Here is a 24685-nt window from a genome sequence, read left to right on the forward strand (position 1 = left end):
CAAACACGAAGGGTCTTTATAAGAGGGAGGCAGGGGAGTCGTGATCAGAGAAGGAGATATGACAGTGACAGAAAGGTTAGAATGATGTGGCCACAAGCCAAAGAATGCAGACATCCTTTAGTAGCTGGAAAGGACACAGAAGAGATTCTCTCCATAAGCCTCCAGAAAAGCTGTAGCTCTGCTCACGCCTTGGTTTTAGTCCTATAAGACTCATTCCAAACTTCTGACATCCTGCCTGGTAAGATACTAAGTTTGCATTGTGTTAAGCCACTAAGTTTGTGGTTATTTGTTAGAATAACAATGGAAAACCAACCTATTTATGACACTTCCAGACTTGTATGCAGATTTCCTTCCTAGACAGCAATTTTATCCAGGATTTTTCAAGCAGAAATATTTCTTCCAGATCTGAATACTAAGGCTGTACACTTCAACCTGGAGAAAGCTTCTAAAAGGTATCATGACTGGGAAATGTATAGCCATGAACCCCAAACAGAGAAATATCCTGTCTTACTTTTTAATGTAAGTTTAGACAAATCCGTTTTTCTTGGGCATGTTCAATGTCTTACTGTAAAGTTTATCTGTGAGCAGCAGAAGTGAGAGGGGAACCAATGAGCTGAAAGATAACTCAATCAATCTGCTTCCTCTGTCTTTGCTTCAGCGCCTTGTACAGGAAATCCAATGCTGTGTCAAGTTCCAGAGAAGAGTTTCTTCTCTTCCAAGTTACTAATCAGGCTAAAACACATCCAGTAGGGGAAAGGGCTTGGAGGAAAGAAGTCCCCTGCTGCTGCTGGACTAAGAGGAACCAGCACCAAGAAGTCGACTGGAGGGAGCCTCGCCATGCTCACAGCTGCTCCTCTACCTGTCAGGAGGAAAAGTACTGAGTGAAGGGCAGAAAACAAAACAGAAATGCTCTTCCCTTGCAGAACTCATGACCTAGGGCTACTCTTGATGTTGACCTCCTTCTTCGTGTCGGGTGAGTCTGAGTTCTCTTTGGGAGAATGACTGGTGAGAGACCTGGACTTAGCTCCTCTGGGGTTTTCTTTGCCTTTCTTATGGGACAATGCAAGCCCATTGTAGCCATAGATGTAAGACATTACCCACAAGTTTATTTGATTTTATCATCTTTACTTTCTGTTTTGTCTTGTTTATTTTACTTTATCCTACCACAATATGTATATTTCTATGATTTGCCTTACTGCCCCTTCCTTATCCCTCATTCCCCTTTTTCTGACAGGGCAGGCAAAAATTAAACACATACTAGCAGCAATCGAAGTTGTCTGGGTTCTCTTTATCTTCTTTGCTTCTTTAGGAAAAAAAAATAAATAATTATCTTATCCCATTTAAGTCCACATTGTTGATAGCATAGATTAGGAAAGTTTATTGCTTTCTACTGGTTTTTATGACTAGGTACTTTTGAAATATAATATATGCATGCAGTTTTGCTGGAACACCTGTGATGTGTGTCTGTATTTTTCTTAAAGGTGTGTGGGCTGTAGGAAACACTTTCTGAATTAGAGGACACACTCCTCATCTTAGGTTCCTGTAGGAGTTGAAGAGAACATGGGGGCTACTGCGGGGGTGTCCTGTTTCACTACAGAGGGTTGTTAGGAGTTGATGTGATAGGGAGTTTGCAGGTTTCACTTTTAGTAGATGGAACAGTGGCAAAGGAACAATGTAGTTAGTTTTAAATTTTATAAATTTTATAATTGAAAGAGAAAAGGTATTTTTCCCCTCATTGGAATAACTCTAAAGTCATTTTTATCTATCTTTCAGCAAAAAAAGAAATATCACAGGTTTATCTTACTGGTGGGTACACACAAAATAACCATCCTCCACTACTGTACCTTTCTGAGAATTTTCACATATTTTTTTCTCTTTTGATCTGTACAGTAACCCAGTAAAGTACACATGGAAGACATCTCTTCATTTTACAAAGATAGAAACTGAGGCTTAGAGAGATGACATGATTTGTTCAAGGTTAGAACAACTAGTATGTGTTCATACTCAGTTATAACATATGTCAGTAAACATCAGGAGACATTTGAAAGAGTGATTTTCTTCAATGTTTAACCCTTGTGCTACTCTCTGTTTCTCACTCCACCACTATTTAAATACCACTGAAAAAAGGGAGAGCCAAAAATTTGTTATAAACTCACTATGGACTGTTATTCACTTAAAAAAAAGTGATCTGAATCTTTCCACAGTTGGAATCTTGTTTTAGAAAGCTCTTCTAAAAGGCTGTGCAGTGCCCAATGTGGTCAGGGGAAGCCAGATAGTTGAGGTACTGTTTATGGTGATTCGAACTATTACTCTTGGGAAAGGGAAAAGCATAACAAGATGAAAGTATAATAATTTGAAATTTGAATGTTTAATGGTGTAAAATTTAAAATGATTTCTGTGCACAACAAGGAGATATTGCATACATCAAATCTCTGAAGTCTGTTCTTGTATCATTATAAAGTTGTCAAAATGTTTAGGAATCAAGATATTAAAAAATCCAATTATGTGCAGTGATTTGGTGTGATAAATTCCCCAAGAAATGATTTAGGAGAGTGAGAAGAAAACCACTTGTGGTGATGGCTTTATGTTTCTTACTGATATTGCTTTGTTGTCAATACTGCCTAATAGAAGCAACTCACTGTGCCCACAACACATTCACCAAGGAGCAAGAGAGCTCCTGGCTTCAAGTTAACCATGCTTAACTGTTTACTTTTATCTACTTATTTGCTTATAACTTTAAGCAATGTGGAGGTTAGTAGACAAAATTTAATAACAAAATACCTGAGGATGAAACTAAAGGTAATTTTGATTGTCCATTCCAAAGCCAAGTTCCAAACCTTGTACCAAGTCATCCTCCCCACTGCTCCATATTCTCTGCTGCTCCTATCTTCTGAGTCTTGTATTCTAGATTTTTTGTATGTGTTCAAATTTTATTTTCCAATTTCAATTAAAAGCATTGTACCTTTTACAAAAGTTATTAATTTCACCAAAATGAGTTGCTGAATAGGAACCCTCATCTTTATTTTGGGGGGATAATTTTTACTCATTTATCATCACCTTCCACTAGAGGGCAAGCAGGCAACAGAGGAAGTAGATAAAAATCAAGACTGAGCTATGGGGTAATTTTAGCAGAATTGCAAAAGATGGAGAAAGATTAAAAGCAGTTGTGAAAAAAAAAAAGAAAAGATTTGTCTTTCTTTAATTTTAGCCCTTTCTTTTTTAGTTTGTGATAGTTGTGAATTTACATATTAAAATAATTTATAGGTATATTTTCCTATAATTGTTTAAGCAATTAATAAATATATTGGAAGACCTTATTAAGAGCATGGAGTGTATTCAAAGCTGAGATGAAGTCTTTGGGAAAGATTTAAAATTAGTACATCTTGACATTTTTTTTTTTTGTCTTGGAGCCCAGGAACAATCTGAAGAAAGTTGAAATGATGGTGGGTTGCCTTGCTGAAGTCTTCATGGAGGAGAAGTATCTGGAATTGGGCCTTGACTGATAGGTTTGGGAAAGTCAGTAACTTTGTAAAAGGTGGAATGATTTTAACTGGAGCAGGAATATATAATTCAAACACATACCCCAAACCTAGAAGATGAAAGGGGTAAAAGGAGGAAGAAGTAGTCTAAGAGATGAGGAGTTGAAGGAAGGGAGACCAGTTACAAGGTTGGGAACTTGACTCAGTGGTGGATGATTTAAATTATTTTTAGTTTCCCCCTCAGGTATTTTCTTATTAAATCTTGTCTACTAACCAGAAAGCAGAGAAGGAAATTGGGAGGGGGGGCCATGTAATGTGAGCAAAGTCAAGGGTTTTCGGGGGAGAAAGAAATCTAGTTTGATGGCACAGATATCGTGTGCTGTATGATAATAGGAAATAAGGCTGGGTTTCAGGGGTCTTTGGTAACTGAGTAGAGAAATCTTAGAACTGTGCATTAGACAAGGAGGGGTCATCTATTATTTTGTGAACAGTAAAATAATGTAATAAGGTAATATTTTGGGAGAATAGTATAGCAGCAGAGTCCCATTGAATGTTGGTAGCACTAAGTAAAAAAATTATTTTGAAACAGGAGCCAAAAGATTCTACTCCAGTATTCAATGATCCACATCGTTGGCTGAGAAGGGAGTTTGTAGAGGAAGGTATTCAGCTCAGTTTAGGGAGGGAGAACACTAAGGAGGGAAATTCTTGTATGTACTTGGAAATGTAGCAAAATCCAGGGTTTGTGGACAATTTATGAAGAGGATAATTCCACAAAAAGACTACCCATCAAAATACACATAACAGAATAAGCACTAGAGATTTCTGGATTGGATCCTAAGGAGCCTAATTATCTCATTCCTCTTTATAACAGAGGGCAAGATCTAAGAAGAGATAGGAAGACACATATGATGAGCTATGAATTGTGTAGATAACCTTAAATGGGAGGAAAGATACTTTTGCTGAAATTGAAGAATGAGTTGAGAAGTTGAGTGTGGGAAGACTAATAAGTTAAGAATAGCAATAAGGAGGCCAAGCATGGTGGCCCATGCCTGAAGTCCCAGGAAGGTAGAGGCAGGAGGATTGAGAATTCAAAGCCAGCCTCAGCAAAAGCGAGGCACTAAACAACTCAGTGAGACCATCTCTAAATAAAATACAAAATAGGGCTGGGAATGTGGCTCAGTGATAAAGTGCCTCTAAGTTCAATCTCTGGTGGTAGTGGGGGATGGCAATAAGGAGATGTGAGAATTTTAAAGTGTTTATTGTATAAACTTCTTCCCAATAAGATTATGAGTATTTTAATAAATAGTGCTTGTTAATAAAATCAAACAGAGGTAATATGATTTTATAATGTATCAAAATATTCATCTATACAGTGATTAAAATGTAATAGTCATTAATATATTTTTGCCTTTTCTCCCAAATATTATTCAGGCATCAACACCAAGAAAACAATTTCCAACTTTTCCACAATAGAATTTATAGGCCTTGCATATCTAAAAACCTAGACCCCATTCTGAGAACAAAATCTAATCTGTGTTTAAGGGAAGCACTATAGAAGAGTCCCAGGACTGGAAGTTTTTCCATTTCTAAAAATATAATTTTCTTCAAAAATCTCAAGTACTTTGAGTTAGTGGTGTTGTTGCAGGTTATCTTGGAATCAGACTGATGTAGTTTCATGTGCAGAATATTTACTGGTAGAGGGAAAAGTCTTCCTGGGATCTCAACCAGCTGTTACCCCCTCCTAACCCTATGGGGGGCTTTAGAGATATAATGGCCTTAAAGAGAACCTTTGTTGTCAAATTGGCTGGTCCTTTGTACTTTCAGTCTTCTGGTTATTGGATGAGGACTGTTCTAGGAAAGATCTGACTTTGGGCAGAAAAACTGAGGTAATATTGCTGAAGATGCTGGAGATGGAATGCTGTATTCTACCAGTGCTCCCAGTAACAGCCGTGGAGTCATTGCTTGAGGGAGATCCTGGAGCATGTCCACATCTACCATAGTTGGGGTTTCCAGTACTCTTCAGTCCTTTTTGATTTTCCCAGCCTCTATCTAGTATAGTATTATTTCCCTTTAGGTTGAAAAATTTCTTTTGTCATTTCTAGAAGTGTAAGTTTTCTGGCAAGGAGTTCTTTTAGTTTTCTTTTATATAAAAAAGTATTTGCTTTCATTCTTGAAGCATATTTTGGTTGGATGGAGAATTTGGGGCTGAACTTTTTTTTTCTTTCAGTACCTTAAAAATGTTTTACTATCTTGGATGAGAAGTCAGTTGGCCATATACACCATTGTTTTCCTGAATATAATGTGTTATTTTTTTTTCTGGCTGCTTTCAACCTTTCTCTCTCTATTGTATCCAACAATTATAACATGCCCATTTTGTGTGGTTATTTTCATCTTTAAGGAATTGCTTAGCCTCCTTAGATAGTAATTTACTGATTTGTGAAATGAAGAAGATGTACAACACTATTAAGAAGTGTAGAGGTTTCAGAAAGGAAGAACTTTAGAAATATCCAAATAAAATTATTTCGTTTTATATGTAGGAAAATAAAGCCCAGGCATGTTTGAGAAATTGTTAATGATATCTATCACTTAACTTTATGGTGGATGAGCTGAGTTTGGAACACCTTCTTAGTACCAAAAAATAGAGGGGAAAGAGATGCAGCAAGTGTGTGGGGGGAAATCTAGGACATTTTGATGTGATCACTTGAAATGATTCAGAAGGAATAGCAGCTAGAGCTTTGCGATTCTTGTTTAGGAAAAGTACGTTATAGCTAAAATGTGGGTCATTTATACTGTCAGCCAATAAATAAAGGAGTGTCTGTCATGTGTCAGTCACTATGCTTCATGTTGGGGATACTTGATCAAGAGAGACACAACATCCCACTCTCATGGAGCTTAGAATCTAGTAGGGAAGATAGAGATTAAATATATTGTTGCAAATACCTTAATAATGAAGAGTGTGAAAGGGAAAATATAGGTTGATGAAGAAACACCTCACTTATGAGTTGGAGCTGGTCTAGGGGTTAGAAGGCTTCCCTGAGAAAGATATTTAAGACAAACAGAAAGAGCTAGAGTTGTGAGATGAACATTCCAGGCAGGTCAAACAGCTTGCATGAAGCATAGAGGAAGCTAAGCCATGACCAGAGGGACAGAAACAAGGAGATCAAGTGTGGAGAGGTCAACTTGAAGTTCTGGGGGTTAGAGAGAAGGATGACAGAAGATGTAAAGAGAAAGAGGAGCAGGTGAAACTTTGGGGAGAGGTTGAAAGCATACTTGCATACCTGAGGAAAACACAGCTTGCAGAGAAGATATGGGAGTAATTGGTGAAGACAGGGAAGGAGATAGAGAGAGGCAAACATATTGGTGTCGTGGAGGAGAAGAAAGTGATTTGTTGTTGATGCCTTCTCCAAGCATTCATAAGTGGATTCAAGAGTACATTGCAATAGGGACACATGTGTCATAGTAAATCATGTGTGTATCAAAGAGGTTGAGGCAAGGAGAAGTTTTTAAAGGCAAATTGAGGGGTATTGTAAGGTATTTTGAAACAATAATTCTTGTCTGTGAGGGTCAGTAACAGGGGTGGGGGCAGTCTAAGAAAGACAGTTGTTGGCCAGATGTCCTCGAAGAAGTATTGTTTGTGTACGGTTATAATAGCCTTTATGCCATATTTATAATTGTTCTTATCAGACTTAAATATGGGATTTCCTCCTCTATTTATTTTATTCTGCTTTTAAAAACTAAGCCTTTGGGCTGGGGATATAGCTCAGCTGGTAGAGTGCTTGCCTTACATGCATAAGGCCCCAGGTTCAATCTCCAACACCAAAACATATACACACTAAGCCTTCATACAAACAACCTCATTTTAATTCGAACAACTTTCATGGTTCCAAAATCTGCCAAGCAGAGCACAAGAGTTGCAGAGGGGCCAAAAGTTTGACTCTACAATGCTGGTGACCTTCGAAATTGCATTTTGAGTAGAAAGTGTGGGAGCAGCCAGATTGCTGCTCTTGTTGAGGGAGTGCGTGGGAAGGATATTGAGGCTGTGGGCACAGACCACTCATTCTAGAAGTTAGGTAGCAAAGAAAGGGGAAAGGATCCTAGCTAAAAGGGGAAAGCAACATTTATTTTTTTTTCTGTCAACACAGGGGAAACCTGATTGTGCTTGAAGGAAATTATTTGAGAAAATTTAGTGACTCAGTAAAAGTGTCTTTCCAATCTGTGTGTGTTCATACTGTTTTAAGGTGGTTAGTGATTTTTCTTGTTTTCTTGACATTTTCTTACTTTACCATGGAATGCTCCTTTGCCCCAGAGGTTTATCCATTATATACTAAGGGAATATTTTGATTATACAATTCATTTTGTTGTATTGACAATTTTTTGAAAAAAATGTCCAACTGGTAAATATTTGTGGATTCCAAATAATGGACTCTAGTTATTTTCAGTCTCCAAGAAAAATCATTCTATCTATCCTTAATTGACTCCATCCTAGATGTTCCCAAGTGGTTGTTCTAAGCCAGTAATTTTAAGATAGTTGCTGGACAGAATCTTCTATAAAGCCTAAAATATTAAAGATCCTGGGGTGCTATCTCAAACCTATGTACTCAGATTTTTCTAGGGTCTAAGCAGGTAGACTTCATGAATCTTTGCAGGTGGTTCCGATAGGAGCAAGGATTAGAAGCACTGTTTTTTTTTTAAACTCAAACTATCCCTGCCATCCCTCTTACCCATTAGATGGCTGCTCACCTCCTGATTGACCCATCATTCAATGTAGACTTTTTTTTTTTTTATGTTCCCGGTTGGTAGGGCTCCTCAGAGCTGGGAGCTTGCCTCACGGATTCTGTCATGCCCAGAACTTTACACAGCTACTTGACACTGAGTAGCTACTCCAATAATGTTTGTTAACCTGAACTTCTTCAAAATGTCTCAAGTGTCTGTGATCATTCTTACTCTTTTTGTTCTTCTCAGAGATGAAATATCTGTCTTTTCACAAGCAACCCTTCATGTCTCATGGCCCTCCAGTAGCTCTAGGATTGTTTTCCCAGTTAGCCTCCTCCTTCACCTCTGAAATTCTACCTCTCCCTCTTCCTATCTACAAACAAGCCTCGCTCCCTGGTTCTCAAATGCCTCCCCAGTCCTTACCGCTCTAGGCGTTGGTCTGTCTCTCTTTTAAATCTGACATGAACAGATGAAGCCACTGTCCCATTTCGCCCTCTTTCTAAGTCAGAATTCTTGAAAGCCTGGGTCTATATTTGTTGACTGGATTGCCTCTACTCAGCCCCTTTCCGTCTGGTTTCCACTGCTACCTTTCTACTGAAAATGCTCTCTTACAGATCTTAAAGGTCATCTGTTGACATTCTTAGTACAGAATCATACAACTCCTTAGATCTTACTTTAAGACTTTCCCCACGATTTGATCTTGATTTTTCCTGTCATGAATTCTCTTACCCTGGCTTCATGGCTCTGCATTTACTGTCTACTTTTCTTCGTTGTTTTTGCTAACTGTACTGCTTCCAACAGAACTCTGTGTATAAAAATTTTCAAAACTCTAGGTTTGGTCTTTCCCCTAATTTCCACATCAGAGAAACAATCTGGCAGCCCGTCGGATAGATATGGCTATGGATACTTTTAGTTGGCTCAGGCAATATTTTTAAAAATGTGTAGTAGCTGCCAATTAAAAATAAAATTGGGAATGGTTTTTTATCTAAAATCTCTGATCTACTGTTGCTGTGAGGATTAAGTCAAATGATGTATATGAAGTACTTTGTACTATGTTTGCATTAATAAACATTGCAAAAATGGCAACTTTATTATTTTGCTTTCTTCAAAGCCTTTGTACATACTTCATGTTTAAATAGCTCCCTACAGGTTGACTTTCTGATTAGTTTCAGTTTTTTAAAAACGAAAGACCATGCTGGAATTAATATTTTAGCATACATATCCTTAGATATATGAATGTGCATATATATTCAATATCAATAAATTCACTGAACACGTTATTCTTTGTGATTACGGATACATATTTGTACAACATCTGCCTTAGGTCAGGGAACAAGTCTGTTTCCATTAACAAGTTTTAGGTTAAATGACAGAAAATACTTCAAGAAAAGGAAAAAATATATATATATATATATATAAAGGTACAGCAAGATGGCTCTTGTCAGCACTGTGATCTACCAGTTGATACAGATGTTATGATTATATTATCTTGGAAACTAGGATGAAATTTATTATTTACCAGGATTCTCTTTTGCTTTTGTAATTTTATTCACCCATTGATTATTATTCAGTTCTTGTATTTTAGAACTTATTACTTTCCTTAAACATGTCTCATATTTTCTTTTTATAAACCATGTGGCTATTTTATTTTTATCTCTGTGCTGTATCTGAAGAGTAGAATTATGTTATTAGCTAAGTAACCTTCAACATATTATTTCTTCTTTTATCAGTCTATTCATATCTTTTGTCCAATTTTCTTTCAATTGAATTGTCTATTTCTTTTTTATTGTTTGTGTGTTTTCTGTACCATTCTTTCTTTTTTGGGGGGTGGGGTGGGGAAATAAATGTGAAAAATTCTCCAGATTTTTGCTTGATAGCATTATTTAATTACTCAATTTCATTTTGGTCATACAGAAGGTTTGTTCATACAGAAGTTTTTAACTGAAGTTTGCAAGAAAACAGTTTTGAAATTTGAATGCTAGAACCACTAAATGAAGAAAGAAATAATCTTATTTATTTATTTATTTTCCTCATATAATGTCAGGATGTTTTCATAGATTTCAACATATATTTATTTGCATCCTGTATGTCAGAAGTAGTAAATTTATTAAATATTAAATAATAATAAAGATGACAATTTGTAAAGATCATAATAAGCAATAAGAATGAATTCTACTTAGCTTACTACTAGTTTAGAGGCTCCCAGACCTGTAAAGAAATATTAAAAGAAGTGTAAAAACGAAACTATAATCTCTCTTGGGTTATATAGTTATCTTATGGAATCGTAGCGTTATTATTATTATTTTTTAGTCCACAGTTTCATCAGTTACCTAATTGTGTTGTTTGTATTCCATCAGAAGACCTGCAAATGAATGAAAGCACAGGACTTTTTTTTTTTTGCTTACTATCTCTAAACTTTAGTAATAATAAATAAATGTTAACAATGATATTAACTATTTTAGTTTGGCATAATCCATACTCTATTTGGTTAGTAACAGTTACTGAATCTGGAGTTGTTATTGGGAATGATGAAATTTCAGAAATACTATTTCTAGATTTTTTTTTTTTTAAAGTATAGCACACACAGTACAGCCTTTTACAACAGACGAAAACTGTTGAACATCACAAGAAAGTCACGCGCTGTTTCTGAGAGCCTTTCCTCTCGCTGGAGGAAGCTTCATGGAGTCTGGGTTTGCATAGTCATGGCTATGCAATGTCTGCTGCGTGGGTGGTTATGTGTTTGCTCAGGCGTATGACAGTGATGACATGGAAAAGGAAACTTCTGTTGCTCAAAGTTACTGAGAGTTTTCACTAGTAGTAAAATCACAAAACATTCTTACATCTGCTGATGATTTTTGACTTAAACGGAAAAGGAGTTTTTTCTTTTTTTTAACATTATTTTCAGTGTCAGGAGTTTTTGTTTGTATTTTGTTTTGTGTTTGTGTGGATACACATTCTAATGTTATGTGTGTTAAATCCTCATGTTTCTGATACTACTTTTAATATCCCATGTTTTAAAAATGGAGTATGAATGAAACCTAAGAGTATTATCCTAGAGCACTTTTAAACAACCAAGTCTTAAGGGGTGGGAGTGATTTGCCCCCACACATACCAAGTCTCCCCCATTATTGACATTCCCCCACTTGAATAGTACATTTGTTACAGCTGATAAATCTACACATTTGACACATCATCACTACACAGAGTCCTAGTTTGTTATGTGTTCAATCTTGTGTTTATATTCTATGGATCTGGATTAATGCTTAATTACATTTTTCTACCAGTATAGTATTGCATAGAGTAGTTTCACTATCCTAAAAATCTTTTTTGCTTCATTTATTCATCTTACCTCTTACCCCTAGCAACTCACGATCTTTTACTGTTTTTATAGTTTTGCATTTTTTAGAATGCCATGTTGTTGGAATGATACAGTATGTTCCCTTTTCAGACTGGATTTTTTTTCCATTTAATAATATGCATTTAAATGTCTTCCATGTCTTTTCATGACTTGCTATTTCATTTCTTTTAAGTAATGAGTAATATTCTATTTTCTTTCATTCGATTATCCTTTCACCTACTAAAGAATATCTTGATGCTTCCAAGTTTTGAAAATTAGGAATGAAGCTGCTCTCAAGGGCTGGAGTTGTAGTTCAGTGCCTTGCTTGAGCCATTCCCTGGGTTCATTCCCCAGGACTACCAAAGAAGGAGGGGGAAGGAATAAAGCTGCTATTAATATCTGTGTTTAGGTTTTCATGTGGACATAAACTATGAAAGTAATTTTGTATCTGTGTTCATATCTGTATTTTCTGTAATCCCTTTTCTTATCTAAATTGCATTCGTGAGAACATCCAGTTGAAAAGCAATAATGAAAGTGATTGTCCTTACCTTGTTCCTGATCTTAGTAGGAAAGCTCTGTTTTCTCACCATTAATTATTATTGGCTTATTTATTGGTACCAGGAACTCAGGGGCACTCAACCACTGAGCCGCATCCCCACCTTATTTTGTATTTTATTTAGAGACAGGGTCTCACTTAGTTGCTAAGCACCTCACTGTTGCTGATTATGGGTTTGAACTCGTGATCCTCCTGTCTCAGCCTCAGGAGCCACTGGGATTGCTTTTTTTTTTTTTTAAATCATGAATTAGTGTTGGATTTAATTTAGTCAAGTGATTTTTCTACCTATATTAATATGATTATGTGATTTTTTTCTTTTTTAGTGATGTGATGATTTTTTAAATTGATTTAATTGATATTTGGATGTTGAACTAGCCTTATATATGTGGGACTAATCCCACTTGGTCATGGAGTATAATCCTTTTTACATTCTTGGATTTCATTTTCTAAAATTTGTAGAGCATTTTATATCTTCTAAAAGAGATTGCACAGAACCAGAATAATTTCTTCCTTAACTATTAGGCAGAATTCACCAGTGAACATTTCTTGGCCTGATTTTTTTTTTTTTTTTTTTGGTTTATAAGGTTACTAATTATTGATTCAACTTGTTTAATTTATATAAGCCTATTAAGATTGCCTATTTTTTCTTGTATGAGTTCTACAAAATTGTCTTTCATCCAAGTTATCCAATTTGTGGACATGGAGTTATTCATAATGTTCTTTTATTTTTCTGTTAATGTCCATATAATCTGTAATAATGCCCCCTCTTTCATTCATATATTATACCTTGCATGCTTTCTTTTCGTTAACTAGTATGGCAAGGGGCTTATCAATTTTATTGTTCTTTTCATAGAACAATCTATTAACAAATCTATGGTTTGTTAATTTTTTCTATTAATTGTTTTCCCAATTTCATTGATTTTGCTCTAATTTTATTATGTATTTTCTTCTGCTTCTTTTTTTTGGGGGGGGCGGTTTACCGGGGGTTGAACTCAGGGGCATTCAACCACTGAGCCACATCCCCTGCCCTATTTTGTATTTTATTTAGAGACAGGGTCTCACTGAGTTGCTTAGAGCTTCACTTTTGCTGAAGCTGGCTTTGAACTTATGATCCGCCTGCCTCAGCCTCTGGAGCCGCTGAGATTACAGGCATGCACCACTTTGCCTTGCTGCTGCCTTCTGCTTCTTTGAATTTAATTTCACCTTTTATTTATAGTATCCTAAAGTTGGAGTTTGGCTGATTTTACATCTTTTATCTCTAATATAGGCATTCAATGCTACAAATTCTGTGTAAACACAACTTTTGTTATTTCCCCCAAATTTGGAAAAGTTTATTTTCATTTACTTCAGAATATTTTTAAATTTGTGAGATTTCTGTTTTCATCCATGCATTATTTAGTATGTGTGGTATAATCTCTAAAATTGTGGGATTTTCCAGTTACCTCTCTGTTAATGATTTCTATTTTAATTTCACTGTGCTGAGAGCAGACATTGTATGATTTCTATTCTTTTATATTTGCTACTATATGTCCTATGGCTTCATAATGTGGTTTATTTTTGGGGCATCTGTTAGATGAGCTTGATGTGAATGTGGGCATAGAGTTATTCATAATGTTCTTTAGAGGTCCATTATGTCCAGTTGGTAGACAATTTTGTTAAGTTAAGCTAAATTCTGCCCATTTTATGCCTGCTGAATCTATTTCTCATACAGAGGTGTTGAAGTCTCCAACAATAATAGTGGATCATATATTTCTCTTGAAGTTATATCAATTTTTGTGTCATATGTTTTGATGCTTTTTTCTTAGGCACATACATGTTAAGGATTGTCATGTCATTTTGTAGAATTGACCCATTTATCATTATGTAGTTCTCTTTGTCTTCGATGACATTCCTTGGTCTTATCTCTTTTCTGCCCCAAGTTAATATAGCGATTACTGTTTTCTTCTGATTAGGGCTAGCACATGATATACCTTTCTCTCTTCATTTTAAACTATATGTGTCTTTATATTTATGGGGCATTTCTTATGGACAACATACAGGTTCATCTTGCTTTTTAATCCATCCTGATAAAATGTCCTTTAATTGGTACATTCAGACTATTGATATTCAAAATGATTACTGATATATTTGAATTAATATCTATCATAGCTATTACTATTTTCTATTTGTTGTCCATATTCTTTGTTCCTTATATTTATTTTTATGCCTTTCATGGATTTTAATTATTTTGTATGATTTTTTTTCTTTTTTAGCATATCAGTTGTGCTTTTTTACTTGCAGGGGTTGTAATATATTTACAGTTGGTCCAAGTTCACTTTCAACCAATACAATAGTATTTCATGGGTAATATGAGGACTTAAAAAAATAGTCTTAATTCTTCCAACCTGTCCTCTGTGTAATTGCTTTTAAAATAAAATGCTTTTTTTTTTTTAAAAAAAACACAACAAAGTACATGTATAAAGACATGAATTGGTGTGAACATACTTTATATACAAAGATATGAAAAATTGTGCTCTATATGTGTAATGAGAATTGTAATGCATTCCGCTTTGTGTATTAAAAAAATCAATTAAAAAAACCACTATCATGAAATTGAAAAATGAGGAATGGAATAGAAGATAAACATTTGCAATACATACACACAAAAATAAAATAAAATGCAATTTAGCAATCTTTCAGAAACTGAATTTGAAGTTCATGAGGTCTAAATTGACTTTAAGCAATTCTATAGAACCCAAAGGAAGAAAAGCATGTGGGTCTCAGGAACTATTGAACTAGAAAGCTGAAGGCTATAAGGACTCTAATCTAGGTTCCTCCTTTTGATTCTGCATATTTTTCCTTTATTTTCTTCCAAAGTAGGGAACAATAGGGAAAGAAGAGGGATGGATTGACACTTGTCAATTCTGATTCTAAAATCCTTGAGGAAAGGGGCTCTGCTTTGTCCATTTGGGTGAGGTGCCTGTCATTGGACCAACTTTAAGTACGGAGTGGCACATGGGGAAGAGAGTTTAACCAGATCAGTTCATGTGAAATGCCTACACTGGATCAGTCCCCCAGGGGCTGAGAAGGGGGCTGGGAGTAGAAGAAGGGAGGCAGGGTTATCTTGTATAAAATGGTTGACAAAGTTAGGTATTTCATAAATGGAGACTCTTTAATAACTTATGAGTATCACTGTCAAGATAGTACCATGATTTTACCCCTACGTGGCACACTTCTAATTTCTATTTTGCAATGATTTCTGTGTAATTTTAGTGATGGTTAACTGATTGTCTTTCCTGTAAATGAGACTTTTTTGAGAGATAATAGATCCACATATTTGAGAATATAAAATTCATTTAATTTATGCCTCTCTAAATATTTTCTAGATTCAAGTAGTTCATGCGTGGATGGAAATCGGACATTATCTCCTACAGAAGGTAATGTGCTTCCTTATTGAGGGCCAGCATTGAGGGGTTGAACTTTGTTAGTTACAGTGGCTGATGGCCTGACAGTGGCCAGCCTCATGTCTAACTATAGAATATGGTGATCTCAGTGCTGTGGTGTGAGGTACCCCGATGATCCAACCACTGCTTGCTTCCCCAAACAAGGCTCAGTCTTACTTGCCTCTACAACTTTGTCAAGTTGGAGTGGTGGAAAGAACATGGGTTGAACTTCCTCTCAGCCCTAAGTTCAAGTCCTCTCTCTTTCTTCATCTAGTTATGTGATCTTTAGCTGACCATGAATACCCAGAAGAGACAAGTGACCCTATAATGGAAAGGAGAGATGTTGTTGAGTACAGAGTTTAGCACAACCAAGGTTCATTCACATAAAAAGTTTGTCCCACCATAGCTGCTTCTGCCCATGTTAAAGTGATGATGACACTGACCTCACCTTTGTTAGAGATGAGCTATGGCAGATGCATTGGTTGAGTAACCATCTCTCGGCAAACCACTCTCAGTCATGGACAGCTCATGTTGGTTTATGAGAAGTGTGAGGGTCTGTGTTAAAAATTGCTTGAAGGTCACAGAGCTTAATTTTTTCCTTTAAAAGAGGTACAAAAGAATCTACTTTTGTATTAAATCTGATAACTAGATTGAACATACAGAAACCAAATCTGTGATCAAAATTTACTTAAAAGCAATTGCAGGCAGGCCAGCTGCACTCTCTGGAAGTGTATGTTTAACTGAACTGCAAGAAAGCGAAAATTATCTAAAGGCTGTATTTGACAATATAACACCTTGGCAATCCAAAAACAATTTTTTTCTTTGTTTCTTAATTTATATGCCACACTGTTTTTTCATCAGAAATAAATATTTTTAGACATCTCTTATCACTAGACATCATCATTTTTAATTTTCATGTAATTACTAATTTGATGAAACAGCAGATTATTCTAAATTCTGTTAATTCCCCTGACCTTTTTATTGCCCGAAAACATAAAGTTTCTAGCTAGTTCAACCTGAATTCCATTTGAGTTACTTTTAATGAAACTACCATATACTTTTCACATCTGTGTCAACAGTTAAGGATTGGCATTTAGATTTGAAGTTACTGATATTTTTTACTTATCAAAACTCAAGGGGAGACAACCATATGACCAATTATTCCATCATAAATTATATGATAAATCCAACATTGCTCATCACCAAAACATTAGATTTAGGACACTGCTTTTGTCATTTAATCTATAATTCTCTTTTTTGTCTGTTTCTATATACCAAAATTCTGATCTAATTCCAATATTCTCATAATGAATATTCTTTCTACATTAATGAATAAATTAGAATAAATTGGTCAACATTTGGATTTGGTTTGATACATTATATATTTTTGTGAAAGTTATTGTGTAAATCTGGAATAAGATCACCAGGAAAGCAAGGTTCTAGTACAACTTTATGTAATCTTCCGTGAGGCAGGGTTATCTTGTATAAAATGGTTGACAGTTAGGTGTTTCATAAATGGAGACTCTTTAGTAATTTATGAGTACCATTGTCAAGATAGTACCATGAAAAATCGAAAACACAAAGTTCTTTATCAAGGCTTTCTTTTCTCATTCTCCTTGTGTATGTCCAGATAACACTTGGCTGGCTGTGCAGATGGGTACAAAGGCTGTGCTCTGTTGCCCTCATATTCCACCAACATCAGTGTTGATACTAACATCATGGAAAATACACCTCAGAGACAAGCCTTCGTGCACCATTTCCCTCAACAGAGAAACAAATGAGACCGGGAAAAACAACTGTACTGATGGGAGAATCTCCTGGGCCTCCAGACCTGACCAGAATCCTGAACTTCAGATCCATCCAGTGTCCATCTCACATGAAGGGGATTACACATGTCAGATGGGAACAACTGATGGAAATTTTGAACTTACATATCACCTCCAAGTGTTAGGTAAAGAATGTCGTCTACTGTGATATTTTGGGTTACTGGATTTGTGACTGAAACAGATGTCTCTGTAATCCCATAACCGTATGTTGAGACTGAAGCATGATTTCCCTTCCATCTCTGCAGTGCCCCCTGAAGTGACCCTGTCTCCGGGGAAGAATAGAACTGTGGAGTGCAAAGCAATTGCAGGAAGGCCAGCTGCACAGATTTTTTGGGCCCCAGAGGGGGATTGTGTCACTGGGAAAGAATACCAGGACAATGGCACAGTGACGACCAGGAGTAGGTGCCATTATCCAGATGGCAATGTGTCCACCGTGACCTGCTTGGTCTCCCACCTGACTGGCAACAGGAATCAATCCATAGATCTGCTTCCTGGTTAGTAATTCTAGTCCCCCCCCCATTCTTTTAGAGGCATTATGTCAGAAAGGAAAAAAGAATGTACAGAGAAATTTCATTTATAGATACTCCACTTTAGCCTCCACTTTAATCTCTGGTTTCCAAAATAAAAAGATAGGTCTAGAAGAATATCACATACATTGTTGTAAAAAGCAATATTTTAGAATATAGTTTATTCTACTTTTAAAGCTCACTTCTATGCTGATCATAAATCGGGTTGAGTAGTATATTTTTAAAAGAACACACATGTATTTAATAGAAGTATTTCATTCTCCCTTCCCAGACCACTGACGGTCAGGCTTTCCCTCTGAGGCAGGAGACTGGAGAGTTATTTTCTGAAGGCACTTTTCAGAGCCCAGCCCTCCCTCTAGTATTGCTCTGCAGTCTGGCACCTCATCTCCACCCTCCATGATGTCTGGATCCTTGACTCTAGATCACCTTCTGAGACCAGGTCTCAGAAGGTCTAGATCACCTTCTGAGACCAGACGCCCCTTTTACTGTTGGGGAAGGGTGTGGCAGGGCACTTGGCAGCTTACCTGTTCTTTTTCTTTTTTTTTGAGAGGGGTACTGGGCACTGAACTCAGGGACACTTGGCCCACTGAGCCACATTCCCAGCCCTATTTTGTATTTTATTTAGAGACAGGGTCTCACTGAGTTGCTTAGCGCCTCGCTGTGCGAGGCTGGTTTTGAACTCCTGATCCTCCTGTCTCAGCCTCCTGAGTGTCTGGGATTACAGGTATGCACCGCTGTGCCTGGCTGCAGTTTATCTGCTCTAACACAGACTTTCAGAGATACTCCCAACTTTTAGCCCTACACTTTAGTCCCCTGCCAGGTACTACTTTTTCTATTGCTTTTACACATTTATCTCTTTTTAAAGCTCTATTTTATTTGTAATTGACATAATAATTTTATATATTTATGGGATATAAAGTGATAAATTGATACATCTCTACATTGTGAAATGATCTTTCACAGTAATTAGCATATCTCTCAACTCAAATATTTATCATTTATTCATGGAAAGACCATTTTAAAGTCCTCTAGTGATTTTAGAATATTTGATGCTTTCTATTCTTTCTGGAGGTTTGTGGGCACTAAAATTTTCACTTATTTCACTGTTTAAATCATTTGCAATTCTTCCATTTATTTTCTTTTTACTCAAAAACAGGTTGTAATCTTTCATCTGTTCTTGTCTTCATTCCTGTTCTCTTTGTCTTTGGAAGTCTATATTTTAAACCTTTTCTTACTGATATTTTAGTAAGTTTTAAAAAGGGAGAAGAGCAAAGTCTGTGTTTAAATCACAATTTTTCAATATTCATTCCTGTTTTGTTTTAAAAGAATCTAGCAGTATTTATTGAGAAGAGTAATTGTGTCTTGGTGGTACATGAAATCCACCGTCCAGTGTTATGACAAGATGCCATATTTATAGAATGTAAAATCGAAGGGACCATCTAGTCCAAACTTCCATATAGTGCAAAGATCTAGTCTGCCTTCCTTGCACATCCAGTAAGAGATAGATCATTAGTTTGGAAAAGAGAATTTCAAAAACAATGTTATTGTTTTAACAATAAAAGCCAAGTATTCTTTTTCAAATAAAATACTGAGAAGTTCAACTTTTAAAAACGTGAATTATTGAAGGAAGTTGAAGGGACTGGACCCCAGCCTGCTCAGCCTCTACTTCCTCCTCCTTCTGCTGCCCTCAAGCCACATTCATGAAACACAGGAGCACAGTTTTGCAAATAGTGCTTCGTTTTTTTTTTTTTTGTTGTTGTTGTTTTAATTAGTTATACATGACAGCAGAATGCATTTCAACTAATTGTACACAAATGGAGCACAATTTCTTACACCTCTGGCTGTACATGATGCAGAGTCACACTGTTCGTGCAGTTATACATGTACATAGGCTAATAATATCCATCCCGTTCCACCACCCTCCCCACCCCCAAACCTTCTCCCCTCCCCTCACTTCCCTCTGTTCAATCCAAAGTTCCTCCATTCTTAACCTAGCACCTCCTCCCCCGTCCCCCAGTATGGATCAGCATCCACATATCAGAGAAAATATTTGGCCTTTGGTTTTTTGGGGATTGGCTTATTTCGCTTAGCACGGTATACTCCAACTACATCCATTTACCTGCAAATGCCATAATTTCATTATTCTTTAAGGCTGCATAATATTCCATTGTGTATATATACTACATTTTCTTTATCCATACATCTGTTGAAAAGCACCTAGTTTGGTTCCTTAGTTTAGCCCTTGTGAATTGAGCTGCTATAAACATTGATGTGGCTGCATCACTGTAGTATGCTGATTTTAAGTCCTTTGGGACTAGGATAGCTGAGTCAAATGGTGGTTCCATTTCAAGTTTTCTAAGGAATCTCCAGACTGAAAACAATGCTTCTTGATCTGGCAATTTATTTTTTGACTTGTGCAGTTTGACTGAGTTATACTGTGGCCAGAAGCTAACAGATAATTTAAGGTTGCTGCTTTACCTTCATCTTAGTTTCAATGCCTGAGAAGAAAGGTGACTTTAGAATTAGGGTTCTTTTCCCAATTACCTTCCTGTTTTATAATGAACCATTTTTTCCTGAATGCTGAAGGTGAGAAGCACTCTGCTCTTACTATAACAGTGATATCTACATTTTGTATCTTTCTAGGAATTCATTATTTGTGAACCTTAAGGCAGCAAATCTTCACTAAGATTATGTCTTTCTGGAAGCTCTAAAGTCTAAGCTGATAAAACAATTTAATTATAATAATTATTTGAACTATCAATGGGTCAGAAGTGTTTAAAATAAAATTTAAAAAATGAATTTCATGTACTTTGAGACATCATTGAACGACATACATATTGTATACTTGAATTGATTTTATTTTTTAGAGCACTTTAGGTTCAGAGAAAATTTGGGTGGAAATACATAAAATTTTCATATAACCCCTGGTCCACCCAGGCACAATCCCCCCTACTATAGGCATCCCAAACCACGTATTATATTTATTACCATCCATGAACCTACATTGGCATACTACCCAAAGTCCACAGTTCATATTAGGGTTCACTCTTGATGGTGTACGTTTTATGAGTTTGGACAAATGTATATTTCCATGTATAGTCTGACTGCTATAAAAATCCTCTGTGCTTCCTCTTTGCCTTCTATTCCTGGCAATCACTGATCTTTTTATTGATTCTGTTATAGTTTAGATATGAGGTGTCCCCCAAAAGCTCATGTGTAAGACAATGCAAGAAAGCTTGGAGGTGAGGTATTTGGATTATGAGACCCTGACTTAATCAATACATTAATTCCTAAATAGGTATTAACTGGGTGGTAACTGTAGGCAAGTAGGGTATGGCTGGAGGAGGTGGGTCATTGGGGCATGCCTCTGGGTATATTTGGTCCATGATGAGGGGAATCTCTCGTTCTCCTTCCTGGTTGCAATATTCCCATCTGCTTCCCTCCTCTACACCCTTCCACCATGATGTACTGTCTCTTGTTCAGACCAGAGCAATGCAGTTGTCTGTCTATGGACTGAGACCTCTGAAACCTTGAGCACCCAAATAAACTTTTCCTCTTCTGATTGTTCTTGTAAGGTCTTTTGGTCACAGCAGTGAAAAAAAAGAAAAAAAACTAAATCAGTCTTCTAAGATTTGCCTTTTCTAGAATACCATATAGTTGGAATCATATAATAAGTAGACTTTCAGTTTGGCTTGTTTCACTTAATAGTATGTGTGTTAGTCAGCCTTTTTATCCTTGTGACCAAAATACCTGACAGGACCGACTTAGAGGTGCAAAAGTTTATTTTTGCTCATGGTTTCAGAGACGTAGTCCATGCTTGGGGGTTGCATTCCTCTGGGCCCACAGTCAAGTGAAGCATCATGATGGAAGGGCAGCAAGGAGGAAAGCTGCTGAGTTCATGGCAGCCAGGAAGCCGAGGGTGGGGGGAGGGCAGGGAAGGAGGAGAAAGAGAAGAGAAAAGAGAGGAAGCAAGGGAGGAATCCAGGGGGATAGGATAGAGTCCTCAAGGGCTCACCCCCAGGAATCCACCTTCCCCAGGCATTCCCCACCTGCCTCAGTTATCTCCGAGTTCATCTGTTCAAATTAGAATGCACCGATTAGGTTACAGCTCTCATAATCTGATCATTTCACCTTTGAATATTTTTATATTAACATAGGAGCTTTTGGGGGAATACCTCATATGCAAACCATAACAATATACACTTAAGTTTTCTTCATGTGTTTTCATGGCTTAGTAGCTAATATATTTTTTAATCACTGAATAATACTCCATTATCTGAATTTGCCACATTTGAATCATACATTTTTCTGTCTATGTTGCAGGTGCCAAAGGAACAGAAAAACTGTATTATCTATACATCTTCATCCCTGTTATTTTGGTCATTGGGGGATTCATTTGTTGTTTGAAAATCAGCGGTTACAGGTATTGACTGATGAATGTTTTTCTGGTCTTAGCTTTATTGGACCAGAAAAGAGTCAGACATACAGAATTGACAGACTGGGTAACTTAGAATATTAATAGCCTTTCTCTCATAGTCAAAAAGAGTCTCTTGGAGGTGTTAGATATGTATACTTTGAAGAGTACTCAGGCATGCAAGCATGGGGAATTAGGCTATTTAGGGCAGGATCTTGGGAGACACAGTGCATATTAATTTTTTTTATTTATGAAAATAATCATAATAGTTCCTTTAATGTACCCAAAAATGTGCCACATATATTCTATTGCTTCAAGTTTCTGTTGCATAATTTTACTTCCTTTTCTAAAATTCAGAATTTTCTCGATTGAGTGTATTAAGCACAAGCAGTATTCTTCATTCATTTCTGGTAGTTCATTCCCAATTTATTTTGGTTTCTATCAAAATGAACTTTGGTATACTTTTTGGCTTTTGCATTTTTCAATCTAAACAATGACATTTTCTGCATTCATTTCAGCTTATTTCATCTTTATAGAAAATGTAAATTGAAAAAACCAGAAGCTACTACAGTTGTTGAGGAGGTAAGATAAGACAGAAAAGAATATTTACAAGCTTTTAAGGTGCATACTCTGAAAATTTAGCAACATCATTTGTAATTTACATCTGTTGAGTTTCCATCAAAACTAAAACAACTCTGATTTTACAATGCTTATATTTAGGTGTACTTATTTTTGTTAATTATCTATCAAGCACTATTTATGCATCACCCAAATCCACATTTTCATCTCATAAACTATATCCTAATCATATAATATTTGCCTCCTGTGGACTTTGAAGAAACTGAGTTGTTGTTTCCTTTCCCATGGAACCATCTGTAATTCTTGACTTCCCTTTTTCAAGACAATTATCATTTCCTGTAAAACCTATCTTGCTCCTTAATTTCTTGTATGCAGTAGCTTACTAAGTCTTTAACTCTCTCCTTTGAGAAGTACTTATTATAACTCCAACTACCATGTATAATACTTTAATAAAAAAAGAAAAACACTTCTTATGTCACTCCAGTGTCTATTTCTTCTTCCACACAGCTATCACCTCACACACAGATGTAAGTAATCAACAAATACTTTTTGATAGGGTATTAGAGCAAGACCTTGCTCCAATGTTCATGTAAGCTCAGAGACACAAATATAAGCACTATTGATATGCACTAAAGCTGTGGGCATCTGTTAGAAAAAATGCAGGTAATTTCTATAATGATTTTTGGCCTTTCTGAACTGATTTTGACTTTGACTTCTTTCTTAGGATGAAATGCAGCCCTATGCCAGCTACACAGAGAAGAATAATCCACTTTATGATACTATAAACAAGGTGGAGATACCTCAGGTGTCACAAAGTGAAGTTGATGGCACGGGCCTCCATACTTTATAAATTATTGGACTCTAACACCAGGAAAAACAAATCAAGATACAGTCCAACTACTGTTTGGCTTTTCTTACAGTTCTTGAATAGAAGACCTATTTTAAAATTAGTCTTTCTAAGGTTCTTGGAGGACAGAGGTTTTCTAATGAATTTGCATGTCTATCTTTCTGCAATTGGAATTTTAGACTCAGCTGCTATTTTTTGAAGAACTGACATTATTATCACAAAGAAAGTGCATGCTCATGATAACATTTGAATGGTGCAATACAATGAATAGTGAAATGTTTCCTCAAGAAATAATTTTCCAGAAGGAAGAATCATCAATAGTTTTTTATGTATTCTTCTAGAAATTTCTATGTACATATGACATGTGTATATGCCTGTGGTGGTTGTATGCATTTATATGCCATTTTACATATGTTTTTGTACTATATGTATATACATATATATATATATATATATATTTACACATTTCTTGTCAAGATACAAATGGGAACATACTGTAATGCTGTTATATTCTTATAAAAAGCTAATAATGCAAACTTAGAGATCTTTTCTTATCAGCAGAAGCAAAGCTACCTCATTCTTTTGTAATGACTACATAAATTCCACTATATGATAATTTAATTAGTCCCTGCCCTAGCAGTGAACATTTAGATTGTTTTAAGTTTTGTTTGTGGTATAAACAATATAATGTCAAATGTTTTATCTGGATATATCTCTTTGCATTTGTTTAAGTGTGTCTGTGAAATAATTTTCTTGAATGCAATTGGTGGATCAATTGGTGTTCGTTTTTATGTCAAATTGTATGAACTTACTTTCCTTTCAACAGTGTTTGTGCCATTCCTAATACTCTTATTGTGATAAGAGAAATTCTCAATTCCTCAGTTCCATTTTTTTCTTTTCATTAACCAGTGGTCTAATATGACATAAAATTATAATAATAATCATACCTTTTAATAATAAATTTGTATTTTTTCATGTTTGCAAA

General features: G+C 36.0%; 1 protein-coding gene across 1 annotated transcript; it reads left to right on the plus strand.

Annotated features, from left to right (window-relative positions):
• Positions 1-662: 662 nt before the first annotated feature.
• Cd200r1 (CD200 receptor 1) lies at positions 663-24685 on the plus strand. Its single transcript, XM_027936180.3, has 7 exons — positions 663-973; positions 15451-15501; positions 17138-17458; positions 17579-17827; positions 22184-22283; positions 22793-22856; positions 23578-24685. The coding sequence occupies exons 1-7, from the start codon at positions 907-909 to the stop codon at positions 23701-23703; spliced, it is 978 nt and encodes a 325-aa protein (XP_027791981.2). The 5' UTR covers positions 663-906; the 3' UTR covers positions 23704-24685.

This window comes from Marmota flaviventris, chromosome 8 (genome assembly GCF_047511675.1).
Source record: "Marmota flaviventris isolate mMarFla1 chromosome 8, mMarFla1.hap1, whole genome shotgun sequence".
NCBI lineage: Eukaryota > Metazoa > Chordata > Mammalia > Rodentia > Sciuridae > Marmota > Marmota flaviventris.